Here is a 13775-nt window from a genome sequence, read left to right on the forward strand (position 1 = left end):
GAGACCAGCCTGGCCAACATGGTGAAACCCCCATCTCTACTAAAAATACAAAAATTAGCTCGGCATGGTGGCAGGCACCTGTAATTCAGCTACTTGGGAGGCTGAGACAGGAGCATCGCTTGAACCCAGGAGGCAGAGGTTGCAGTGAGCCAAGATTGTGCCACTGCACTCCAGCCTGGGCAGCAAGAGCAAAACTCCATCTCAAAAAAAGATGAGCTATTACACGAACAGGTACCAGAAAAAGTGCTTGGTATATAAGATTATTAGTTACTACTTTTTTAAAAACAACAAACCCCACAAAAAACAACAAAGCATTTATATGAACCATGGAAACAGCTTTATCATACAGAAGCATTTTTGTAATATTTGTTGTAATGGGATTTTACCTTGTGAAGTTGGGAAATAACTAGGAAAGAAAGGTTTCGGCTGGGTACGATGGCGCACGCCTATAATCCCAGCACTTTGGGGGGCCGAGGCAGGCGGATCACCTGAGGTCAGGAGTTTAAAACCAGCCTGGCCAACATGGCGAAACCCTGTCTCTACTAAAAACACAAAAATTAGCCTGGTGTGGTGGTGGTGTGTGCCTGTAATCCCAGCTACTTGGGAGGCTGAGGCAGAAGAATCGCTTGAACTCAGGAGGCGGAAGTTGCAGTGAGGTGAGACCACGCCATTGCACTCAGTCTGGGCAACAAGAGCAAACTCTGTCTCCAAAAAAAAAAAAAAGCTGGGCGCGCTGGCTCACACCTGTAATCCCAACACTTTGGGAGGCCCAGGCAGGTGGATCACGAGGTCAAGAGATTGAGACCATCCTGGTCAACATGGTGAAACCCCATTTCTACTAAGAAATACAAAAATTAGCTGGGCATGGTGGCATGCGCCTGTGGTCCCAGTTACTCGGGAGGCTGAGGCAGGAGAATCGCTTGAACCAGGGAGGCAGAGGTTGCAGTGAGACGAGATTGCACCACTGTACTCCAGCCTGGCAACAGAGCAAGACTCGGTCTCAAAAATAAATAAATAAATAAATAAATAAATAAATAAACAAACAAGAAAGAAAGGTTTCACACAGCACATGGTTATTAGAATATTAAAGACTTCTGGGCCACGCACAGTGGCTCACGTCTGTAATCCCAGCACTTGGGGAGGCTGAGGTGGGCAGATCACAAGGTCAGGAGTTTGAGACCAGCCTGGCCAATAATGGTGAAACCCTGTCTCTACTAAAAATACAAAAAAATTAGCCGGCATGGTGGCGGGTGTCTGTAATCCCAGCTACTCAGGAGGCTGAGGCAGGAGAATTGCTTGAACCCGGGAGATGGAGGTTGCAGTGAGCCAAGATTGCACCACTGCACTCCAGTCTGGGAAACAGAGTGAGACTCCATCTCAAAAAAAAAAAAAAAAAAAAAAGACTTCTAGGCCAGATGCAATGGCTCACGCCTGCAATCCCAGCACTTTGGGAGGCTGAGGCAGGAGGATCACTTGAGCCCAGGAGTTTGAGACCAGCCTGAGCAACATAGTGAGATCCCATCTCTATTAAAAAAAAAAATTCTATACAGAGTATGCTTTGCAGGTAAGAGTGGCTTGTAATCTACTTGGGAGGGTTAGATAACCTCCAAGAAGTCAATTCTCCGTGATACGTAGTCCCTAGATGGAGCTTTCTCCCAGAGTTCAAGGCCTTGCTATTTCCCTTACTGGGCACATGCCTGTCTCAGAAGAGCGCTATCATACATTACAATGACTCCACTTTCAGTTAATCTAAAGCTAGGAGAGGGAGACATGCTCAGACAGATCCCGCGCCCCCCAGGCTTCTTTCCCACTAGAAGTAGGGGGATGGTTACACCAGGGGTCCCTTACAGAGAGGACTAAGCTATTATGGCACAATGCCACTTGCATCTACCCCCACCCCTGCCATAGGAACACATCACCCACATGTATTCCCAGGTGCTTTTCTGGGTTTCACATCATCACACATAAGAATCCTTTTCCTGTAAGATCCATCTTCGCATGTCTCCCTAACATGGCCTTGCCCCAAGCTCAGTAACCATGACCACCCCACAGAGGCAGAAAAATCTGGTCTGCCTCCTATGTCCTATCTGTCCCTGGTTAGCTACTCATTCTACATGGAAATGGCATATCTCAAACCAGCTGGAAACACTCAAAAGCCGCCACCATATCACACACATAATAATGTATTAATAGTAACCATCATCTTCCAACTACTCACACCAAGTGAGTATTTATGGTGTGGATAGTCACCTTGGGGTGCTAAAGGAAGAAACGGACTTCTTTGCAGCCCAGTTTCCAATTCTTTTTTTTTTTTTTTTTTTTTTTTGAGACAGAGTCTCACTATGTCACCCAGGCTGGAGGGCAGTGGTGCAGTCTTGGCTCACTGCAACCTTCGCCTCTGGACTCAAGCGATTCCCCTACCTTAGCCTTCCGAGTAGCTGGGACTAGAGGAAGGTGTCACCACACCCTGCTAATTTTTGTAGTTTTAGTAGAGATGGGGTTTCACCATGTTGGCCAGGCTAGTCTCAAACTCCTGACCTCAAGTGATCTGCCCGCCTCGGCCTCCCAAAGTGCTGGGATTACAGGTGTGAGCCACCACACCCGGCCCCAATTCTCTTTTGCTTAGCTTAACAAATGAATCTTTGCTCCTGGAATACAGGTATATAAACAGAGAAGAAACAAATGCTGGAGGTGTGCTGGGCAGGTGGCAGTAGATGCCAGCCTGAGACAAAATTCACAACGGACTTTTTCTGCATATGTGGGAAATGCCCTTTGCCTAATTAAGCAAAAGGGGTTTATTAGTCATTTGGTGTTGGACAAGAACTTCCTTTCTGGGCCTCAGTTTCCTTATCTGCAAAAACAATGAAATGCCACCTGCACCTGCAGGACTGTTGTGAAGATGCACGAAAACATTTGAGAGTTCCCATCAGAAGCACCACAGAGCTAAACAAATGGAACATATTGTCAAAACCAATGAAGGCCAGGCACGGTGGCTCACGCCTGTAATCCCAGCACTTTGGGAGGCTGGGGTGGTTGGACCACCTGAGGTCAGGAGTTCGAGACCAGCCTGGCCAACATGGTGAAACCCCGTTTCTATCACAAATAAAAAAATTAGCTACTTGGGAGGCTGAGGCAGGAGAATCACTTGAACCTGGGAGGTGGAGGTTGCAGTCAGCAGAGATTGTGCCACTGCACTCCAGCCTGGGTAACAGAGTGAGACTCTGTCTCAAAAACAAACAAACAAACAAACAAACAAAAAACCTAATGCTATCTATATTCTCCATTTCCCTGAAAAATACAGGTGAATTTTTGGGCCTCTTAGAGTTGAGATTCAGAGACTCTTTCTTTCTACAGAAGCAACTGTTTTTGTCTTCCTCTGTGAACACGGAACTACTCCAGATTCCAATAAGAAAGAGTCCAGATGCTGCTCTCAGCATTAAGATGTGCACACCCCCCATGGATGTGGTTCACATAGCCCTTCTCTCCCCAGTTGCTAAATCCAGACTATGTCATATTGTGAAAGCCCTCTGGCTGCATCCCCTCTATCATGCCAAATGCTATCCACTCCCACCCCAACCCCACCCCTGGCTTATGTCATATCTGATGGGCAGGAGTTAAGAAGACAATCCCCAAACAGGGGCTGTGTGGCAAGTTTTCCACCAGCCTGCAGCTGTGGGGCAGGGAGTGCACGTGTTATCAGGAGTGGTTTTCCCAAAGCCACGTGGGCGACCAGACATGCACAGAGCACAGCAAACTCTTTTTTTTTTTTTTCGAGATGGAGTCTCGCTCTGTCACCCAGGCTGGAGTGTAGTGGCGCCATCTCGGCGCACTGCAAGCTCTGTCTCCCGGGTTCACACCATTCTCCTGCCTCAGCCTCCCAAGTAGCTGGGACTACAGGAGCCCACCACCACGCCCGGCTAATTTTTTGTATTTTTAGTAGAGACAGGGTTTCACTGTGTTAGCCATGATGGTCTCGATCTCCTGACGTCATGATCCACCCGCCTCAGCCTCCCAAAGTGCTAGGATTACAGGCGTGAGCCACCGTGCCCGGCCAAGCACAGCAAACTCTTAAAGGGAAGGGAGTGTGGGGTAGAGAGGAGAAGAAGGGGAGGGAAGAGGGGGTAAGAGAAGCTGCCTATGCTCCCAATCACATTTTCACTCTGTTCAAACTTACACCCAGCTGGGCAGGTTAAAACAGCCGTTTTCGGCCAGGTGCAGTGGCTCACACCTGTAATCCCAGCCCTTTGGGAGGCCAAGGCGGGTGGATTACCTGAGGTCGGGAGTTCGAGACCAGCCTGACCAACACGCAGAAACCCCATCTCTACTAAAAATACAAAAATAGCTGGGCATGGTGGTACATGCCTGTAATCCCAGCTACTCGAGAGGCTGAGGCAGGAGAATCGCTTGAACCCGGGAGGTGGAGGTTGTGGTGAGCCGAGATCGCACCATTGCACTCCAGCCTGGGCAACAAAAGTGAAACTCCGTCTCAAAAAAAAAAAAAAAAAAAAAAAAAAAAGCCATTTTCACTAAGCCACCAGACACATGGTTGGCAGCCTTCAAGGCAAGGAACACAGACTCTGTGGACAACAGTGTAAGTGTCCAGGGCCTGCGAAGTGGTAACAAGCATCTCTTTCTTGCACTTCCCTATCTGGTGGTTGGTGGGAGAAGAAATAGCAGTGCCTGCTATCACAGGATGGTGGCTGGCTTGGGAGAGGGGCGCTTTCAGCCTGATCACACCTCTGAAGCCATCCTAGGGCCAACAGATAATTCTCCTCCTTGGCCTAGAAAAGCCACTGATCCAGATTTTGTTTTCCTCCATCTTCTTGCTACACAGAACACTACTAGGAAGTTGGCAAAAATCTACCTGGAGTGAAAAGACAGTTAGCATTCATCTTGGTCTCCTTGGCCTCTCACCATATCCACTTCAAAGCCTAAAGCCAGGCAGTCTGGCTTTTTAACAAAATCATAACAAAATCCTACACATTGGCTGTTTCCATGGATCGACCTGGTAACTGCCCAAGCTCACCCTCTAGCTATAAGTGTGTTGGGAAAAGAACCTACAGGCCTAGCAATGACATCTATGGAAATGCCACGTCTTTGCCACCAACTGGGCTTCAAGCCCAATGACCAGGATGAATAGGAGACCAGTGATTTAAAGAAAGAGAGAATACTAACACTTCGGGGGGTTTTGCCTTGTAAGTAGCTGAAGAGAGGTATTATAGAGGGGGAACAGTATGTGGGGACCAGAAGTGGGAAAGACCATTCTGAGTGAGCCTGGGGGAGGTGTGGCTTACTCTCCCCACTCTGCTGCCTTCCCAGCAACTCAATCCAACAAGTATTTATTGAGCATGACACTCCCCATCTGCCCTGGTCCTCCCTCTGCAAAAACACTCAAATCTGTTCAAGCTGCAGGGTGAGTTCCATTGCACTTGAACTTGAAACGTGAGGTGCCTACTCTTAAAAAGGCAGGCACACAATTTCCAGTATACGGCAGAAGGGACTCAAGAGGTTTGAGAAAAATAAGGAATATAGCTGACTAGACAAGGCGAAACAATGTCACTTTTGAAAGGGAAAGGAAAGGAGAGAGTAAAAACTTAATTTAACCTTAGGGAGAATAATATATTGACACTTTTTTTAAAAAGCCTATTCAAAACATCCCAGTAGTTTTCTCTAATTAACCTCACCAAACACTGAGTATTTCTTCATTCTTTGCCTCCTCCAGCTTGAATTTATATTTTATTCACTTATGGATGTGTTAGCAATCTACTTTTAGAGTTGCACATTAATCCTTCCTTTGACCTTTGAGGAGGTAATACCTTGGTGCTCTCCTGCATGTCTTCATTTAGGATCAGATAATAAGAGACTCAAGTGGCAGAGCTGGGGGTGAACTAGGCTGCCCCCTAACAAACATGGCTTCCCTGGAAAAGTCATCCTTCATTTACAAGATAGAGAGTTCGGAGTCAGAAAAGAGGCACCCCGTGGATGGCTCGAGCCCAGGATACTATAGTGAGGTATGATGGCATTACTGGATTCCAACCTGGGTGATGATGCAAGACCCCGTCTCTCAAAAAAAAAAAAAAAAGAGACAAAGGCCAGGCGTGGTGGTTCACACCTGTAATCGCAGCACTTTGGGAGGCCAAGGCAGGGGGATCACTTGAGGTCAGGAGTTCGAGACCAGACTGGCCAACATGGTAAAACCCTATCTCTACTAAAAATACAGCAATTATCTGGGCATGGTGGCACACTTGTGTAGTCCCAGCTATTTGTGAGGCTGAGTCAGGAGAATTGCTTGAACCCAGAGAGGTGGAGGTTTCAGTGAGCTGAGATCACGCCACTGCACTCCAGCTTGAGCTATAGAATGAGACTCTGCCTCAAAAAAAAAAAAAAGAGAGAGAGAGAGAGAGGAGGCACCCCAAACCTACAGCTTTGTTCTGTCAAATACCATCCATCCTCTAAGAAGCCACATTCAGACAGTCTCTGAGAGAAAACTCCTCAACCCTTGATCACAGGCCAGCTGCTTCAGAGCAACCAAAACCCTCCGAGTCTTCCCAGGCCTCCCCCAGCCTCCACCCCTTTTATTGGGGAGCTGGGAGCTCAAACTGCTAATGTATAGGCAGAGCTGAGCTAAAGGCACTCCATCTGTCCTCCACCCCCCCCCAGCAACTCTCGGGGGCTCCTGAGCAAATCCACAAACCTGTATGCCTGAGCAGGGCAGGGTAAATGTCTGTACATGGCCTGGACTTCAGTTCCAGGTCCCCCAGGGCCTGGACTTGAAGTTTTTCTATTATGAAATACTTCGATAGCATTCTTTTAAGTTCATTAAAGCCACCCTTGATTAGCTGCAGTGCTCCCACACAGTAAGGGTCGATCGAGGCATATGTGGGCCTGAGGGGAAGCATTTAAATGACTGCAAGGCTTGGCATTCAGCTTTGTAGTGACCCTGAGGGGAAAGCACAGTGCCAGGCAGAGTTTTCCAAACCAGGAGGTTTGGTGGGGACCACAAGCTGAGCCCGAACACTAGCAGCCAGCTGTTACGAGAACCTCCCACCATCCAGCTGTTGCCAACAACAATGGCCCCTTCATGAGCTCCACACGACTGGAGAAAACGGGGGCACAGATAACTTAGAAATTTCAAATATCATCCACAACTCTTCCCTGAGATCAGGATTTGTTTTTGACCTAATAATGTGAGTAGATTTGGCTAATGTTTGGTTAATTCATACCCTGCAAACCAAATAATGGAGCCCTCTGTGAAGACTGAACCTAGACGAAGGGGGGAAACTGACCAGATTTCCCACCCATCCTTTCTTTGCTTCCACTCTTCCCTGTTCCCACTTCTGTGACAAAGAAGGGTAACATGCATCTCAAAGGATGGCAGAGCTTACTAACCCAAGAAGAGACTGTCCACTCTCACTCACTCACTCTCTGGTGAGCATCTACCTTTGCTCTGAACTGGGAGCGACACCCAAAGTTTTCCTTTCCACTGCTTTAAAAGGGCTCCAGGGCCAGGTGTGGTGGCTCACGCCTGTAATCCCAGCACTTTGGGTGGCCAAGGCAGGTGGATCACCTGAGGTCAGATGTTGGAGACCAGCCTGGCCAACATGGTGAAACCCCCGTCTCTAATAAAAATACAAAAAAATTAGCTGGGCATGGTGGTGCGTGCCTGTAATCCCAGCTACTTGGGAAGCTGAGGCAGGAGAAGCGCTTGAATCTGAAGGTGGAGGTTGCCGTGAGCCGAGATCATGCCATTGCACTCCAGCCTGGGTGACAGAGTGAGAGTCCGTCTCCAAAAAATAAATAGGCCGGGTGCGGTGGCTCACGCCTGTAATCCCAGCACTTTGGGAGGCTGAGGCGGGTGGATCACAAGGTCAGGAGTTTGAGACCAGCCTGGCCAATATGGTGAAACCCCGTCTCTACTAAAAATACAAAAATTAGCCGGGTATGGTGGTGGGCACCTGTGGTCCCAGCTACTTGGGAGGCTGAGGCAGGAGAACTGCTTGAACCTGGGAGGCGGAGGTTGCAGTGAGCCGAGATCGTGCCATTGCACTCCATCCTGGGTGACAGAGCGAGACTGTCTCAAAAAAAATAATAAATAAATAAATAAATAAATAAATAAATAAATAAATAAAATAAAAGGGCTCCAAACTGTCTGTGGAGTAAGGGTAAGCCCAGGCAGGTCTAGTCAGAACACTTGAGCTAGAGTCAAACGTGATAGTGTCAGTAAGAACTCCATAACCAGACCTGCCCCTCAGAACATGCCACACCCAAAAGTCTGAATCCTTTAGCAGGAAGGCTCTATGTGAGTCATCTAAGAATCTGGAGGAAGATGCTCTAACAGTTCTTCTAAGATCAAGGAATAGTGTGGCCCTGATGCCCATCACACCATTCAAAATAAACTGAATTCAGCAGAAAATAAAGGCATAGTGTTCTCTTGGCTATTAAAGCCCACCAACCACTGTGGTAACACCCAAATTAGCACCATCACTATGAAAGTTTTGCATTACTGCTTCCAACTTTCTAAAGATCTATCTATGTCTAGAATGTGAGAGAACAAAGTCCTCTTGCCATCACAGCCCACTGTTGTTCTCACCCCTCTGACACTGACCTCAAATGGTTTAAGATCTCTTAGCTCTATGTTATATAAGTGAGACCTTCTCGTACTATATAATCCTTTGCTATCCAAAATACCGAAGAACACATGGACTCACACTCCTTTGGGTACCAAAGAGATAAAGCAGTTAAGCAGCTAGTCCCCAAATTCAAGGATGTCATCACTGGTGATAACATTTAAGAGCCAGATGCTTCAGCAGTGCATTTTGCTGACCATGTATGTGCCTGGTGCTGGCAAAGCTGTCAAAAGCAACAGTTAGCAGTGTTGGGCTAGGAAGTGTCTGGTGTTTTAATGCTTCCCAAACAGAAGCTACCTCAATCACAGGTTTTAGAAGGGGAATTGTAGCTCTTAAAGGGTTTTAACTGCACCCCCAGGCCTCATTATAGCAAGATGATGCCTTGGCATAGAAAGGTTGGAAATCTCTTCTAATCTCCAGGCTGTTTCTGGCACCAGTAGCCACACGGACCAGTTTGCTGAGGGCTTTCTCTTAGGGTCTCTAATATGCAACCTCCTTTTTATGGTTCCAGACCTATCTAAACACCTATCCCCCAAGAAATAAGTTTTCAAAGCATTGCAAAGAAAGGAGTTTAACAATTTAATAATATAAGCACTGCAGCCTCGTATTCACGAAACAGCCATCCTGGGGAACCTAATCGACATTTGATATAAATTACCCTTCTTATATCCCCATGGGGAAGCCAATATTTTAGGGCAACCATGACTACTGCCAGCTCTTCATAATCTGTTCACAAAAATAAAAGGTAATGAGAAAAATTCAAAACAAGAGATAAGCCTAAAGTAATTTCCATCTGATTTTGAAATGTGTTCACCGCAGTTGTGGGTTGTCAGGTTGGGGGAAATGGGTTAAGAGAGGAGAGGGGGCAAATTTGCCTAACAGTTAAGCTTTTATGTAAATTCAAATTAGCTTATGTCTACTGAACACATCACCTGACAATGGTGGGGATGGAGAGGCTGGATTCACACATGATGATGTTCTACAAAGATTGAGAACTGACTGGAAGCAGGTGACCTTCTTTTCTTTTGCTTTAAAATATGAGTGGGACTACAGGCTTGTTCGTTTTCTTTACCCCCTTAGAATTTTCTGAGGTTTATATTACACACATTTGAAACTGATCTTTATATAGGAAAAACAGGTACACTGTTTGAGACAAGAGTTGGCAAACTTTTCTGCAAAGTGACATATAGTAAATATTTTAGGCTTTGTGGGCCCTACAGTCTTTATCACAACTCTTCACTCCACCACCGACAGCAAAAAAGCAGCCCTAGACAATATTTAAATGAAGCAGTGTGGCTGGTTCCAATAAAACTTTATTTACAAAAATAGGCCGAGGGCCAGATATGGCCTGTAGACCATAACTGCCAATCCCTGGTTAAAGAAGGTTCTGGTGGTCAGAGGAGGTTCCAAGGCAGTATTTAGCTTCCCTAGCACCCAGCTGGTCCCAGTGGGGCTGGTCCACTGGAGAAATAATTTGCAAAGCTAGATGAAACATTATCTTCATTTTAGGGACATACAGACAGACACGCTAAACAAGATAGGTAAGACTGGAACCCAGAACAATTCACCTCCTAGTCCTATTTTGTCCTTCATCGTGGTCCTGGAAGAGTATAAAAGTCAGCAGCCTCTAACTGACATTAAGACACAAAAGAGAATTTAATTTAAGGGAGAATTGCAGTGAGAAGTTTATCTTAGGTTTCTACTACCCAATAATGGCTCTTAGCTTTTTTAGAGTTATCTTTCATTTTTCTCTCCACTCTCTTCAGCCTTCCTCGCTCCTAGCCCAGGTTCATAAAAATGAAGCCATTCCTCATTTTACGAAGACATACCTTACGGATGAATGGTTGCAGAAGGCAAATCCTGCTCTTTACACCATAACCCTTTTCACGAGGTCTAATATATCTTGTCAAGAACACAGCAGGATGTGTGGTGGGGAGATAACTGCACAGCCTTGAGCGTTACATCACTTTGAGATGGGCAAGAGAAACAGTGACGACACTTAATTGTTCCTGAAGCCCAGTCACAGCTCACATGCCTTTTTAAACAGCTGGGTTTCAGAGCTCTGTTTAGAAAGTTCATTTTAAAAGATGAGGGAATAAAAATGCAAGAGGAGGCCCTGAAATTCTGAAACCTGCAGTACTGGTTTCAGATCAATCTGGGTTTGCTCTTTGAAGCCTGAAAAGGCAATGGGCTCTGGCCAACAGTGCTCTCACCTTGGCGAGCAGAGGGAATAATAATATAAGCAGCAGCAAACACTTTTATAGCACTTCTCATGTGCCAGGCACGTTTTAAGCACTTTCTATCTATTAACTCATTTAATTCTTATGATATAGATATTATTATCCACAGATGAGGAAACTAAGACACAGAAAGAACTTCCTCAAAGCCACACAACTAGTAAATGGCAGAACCTGGATTTAAAACCCAGGCATTCCAGCTCCCAGTGCCAATCTCTTAAAGGTTTATGACTACAAGGGGTTTCCTTTTATCCCATATACTCTACTGTCCTAGAAAAAACCACCTCTGGTGCTTTCCAAGGCCAAGGAATGGAAATAACGTGAACACGTATGTGGGCTGAAGTTAACATATAAAAGCCCTGATGTGCCTCCAAAACAGAGGCCAGGTACATTCCCCTAATGCCTGGCCACTTTCTTCTCCTATTTTTTCCCCTCTCCTGCCATACTGAAAATCTACAGATAATCCCCCCAACTACCAACTAGGCGAATGCCTTATTAACACTTCTAAGATATTAATAGGTGGACAAATTATTGATCAGACCAATCTATAAGCAAGAGTCCACCCAACTTGCCTTAAATCACCTGACAAATTATGCAGAGCTCTAGCTTCCTACATTTCTACCAGTATCCCAGGGCCTCTGGCTCTATAAAAGGAGCAGGCCATGTAATGAACCCAGACATCCAAACCTACATTCTTCCCCCTTCCACAGCATCCACCAGCAATTGTCCTTTTAATATTAGTTCTATAATAGACACAAAATAACTGATCTTAAAATGATTGCTAATCAGTTTCCAGCTACTATACAGGTACGCTTTCTGTTGTTTTCCACTAAAAGTGACTAAGGTTCTGGTTCTTGTTCTACCAACTTCCCGGGGTTTCAAGGAAGCCCAAACAAAACCAACAGGTTTGTAGTCTTGTGGTGTGCTTTATAACTCATGATAGGCATGAGTTAGTCTGGGCATTGCCTTACTCTACACCACCGGATTCTAAACATACTTTTACCACTTGGTCACCATCTTGCTACCAGATTTGACCAAGTTTCTGCATTCCAAGATGTGATGCTAACATATACAGTGAAAAGTCCAGAAAGACTTGGTGGCTTTCTATCTCAGAGATCCTCTTAAGCCCATTCCTACCTAGCAAGGAGTAGCCCTGTAGTAGCTACTACTTCTGTAATAGCCCTGCAGAAGCAGGAAGGAGATGTGCAGTAACTAGGCTTGGTAATCATCAGAAGCTCAAGAGACTCTGGTTTAGAGAATGTCATTAACCGTTAAGACGGCAGGAATCATGATTTTTGTGCATTTGGTAGAGGCTCCGGCTTTGGAAGTGTGCAATGATCTTTTCACATCTGGTGTGAATCAAATGCAAGCCTCACTTTCAACTTATTGCCAACCTCCTCATGCAAGTAGGTTCCTTTTCCCCTTCCTAAGTACTTGCATTTGTGGGATCCTCACAGATTTGAGTATCAAAGCAAGGTTAAGTTTGCTTCTCCCTAGTTTCCCCACAGCCACCACATCAAGCTGTTATTAAGAACCCATTTCAGTGCTGTTCAGAAAGTGGGGTACTTGCCACCATGCACTTGACTGTAGCCCTCACCCCACTGCCACGTTGGCTGCAATGCCCCGGACAAAACAGCCTTGGTGGGTAGAGGGGTGGAGGGAGTAGAAAGAAAGGTAGGGGGCAAAACTGCCCAGGTCTCCCCCCCGCTACACACACACACACACACACACACACACACACGCTCGTACACAAACGATGGTTGGAATGAGACAGCCATATTAAGCAGGTCAAGAATCTGGGAACGTACAACTTCTGGGACACAGGGAGAAGAATGCAGGGAGCGGGGCATTTGCACCACGGTAAAAGCCGTTAAACTTAGTCCAGCGGGCTGAGATGAAATCAGTTCCAGGAGGTGGCATAAAGGGAAGCGCACGTGAAGTGGTGGAGAATGGAACTCCAGCGCAGTTGAGAGGGATGCTGGGGCCAAACTCAAGCTGGAGAAGTAACACACGGCTGCACGGGGCTCTACTCCATGCCCCTCCCCCTCCCCGTGCAGTAGTCCAGCGCCCACCGACTCCTGCTCCCAGCGCCAGCCAGCCGCACGGGGCGCCCCCACCACGCGCCACTCCTCCTCACGCCTCGCTCCCACCCCCTGCATCTTCCACTCACCCCACACGACACCTCTGCCCACTTTTCGGTTACGCCCCCAAAGCCAGCCTCCATCTGCCAGGTCCCTCCCCTCACCTCCGGGACCCGACTCCCCGCACACTCCGTCCCAGCGGTGCTCCCCACGTTTCACGGCTCCTCGCTCTTGCTCCCTCCGCCCTCATAGACTCTGAACGCCCCCTTTCTCTTCCCTCGCCCCCATCCACTTTCCCCTCACACTTCTCCCCGTCCCCCTCCCGCGGTCACGCGCCCCCCCTCCCCCAATGGCTCCTCCCACGGCACCCGCTCCAGGCCCGGCTCACCTGCACGGCCACCCCCGTCCCGGCGCTGGTGAGGCTGCTGCAGCTGGAAGGGGATCGTGGCCCTGAGCGGCTGCAGCCCAGCCCGGGGGGAGCCGGCGGGGGCTGGGGGAGAGCAGCCCCGCCGGAGCCCCCCGGCCCCTCCGCGCCCTGGCCCCCAGGCACCTCCGCCTCTGCCGCCCGCTGCGGCCCCCGCCATGGCTCTCCCGGCTGCCTGCCTCAGCCCCACTGCGAGACTCACACAGCCCCCCAACCCCCGAGGCCGCTGCTTATCTGCTGTACGGGGCGGGGACCGGCCCCCTCATCCTAGAGCTGTCATTGGACTGCGGAAACCCAGACCTTCCACCCCAGCCAATCCACAGCTTAGCCTTCCCTTTCCCGAGGATGATTGGTCGATGTGCGTAGCGATCCAAGCCAAGACCCCACCCTCACACCGCCCCCTTCG

At 47.8% G+C, this 13775-nt stretch overlaps 1 protein-coding gene across 7 annotated transcripts in view; it reads right to left on the reverse strand.

Moving 5' to 3' along the window:
- Window positions 1-13775, reverse strand: part of FAM117A (family with sequence similarity 117 member A) — a 79063-nt gene that overhangs the window by 40424 nt on the left and 24864 nt on the right. Inside the window, exon 1 of one of the 7 annotated variants that reach the window (XM_016932481.4) lies at window positions 13334-13577. The exons of 5 other annotated variants lie outside the window; for them this stretch is intronic. In XM_016932481.4, coding sequence (XP_016787970.1) covers window positions 13334-13529 — 196 coding nt within the window. In that variant the 5' untranslated portion in view covers window positions 13530-13577. Of the gene's footprint in view, window positions 1-13333; window positions 13578-13775 lie in introns of those variants that run through there. One more of the 7 variants, XM_016932486.4, reaches the window with a different exon arrangement.

The sequence above is a fragment of the Pan troglodytes genome, chromosome 19, assembly GCF_028858775.2.
Source record: "Pan troglodytes isolate AG18354 chromosome 19, NHGRI_mPanTro3-v2.0_pri, whole genome shotgun sequence".
Classification (NCBI taxonomy): domain Eukaryota; kingdom Metazoa; phylum Chordata; class Mammalia; order Primates; family Hominidae; genus Pan; species Pan troglodytes.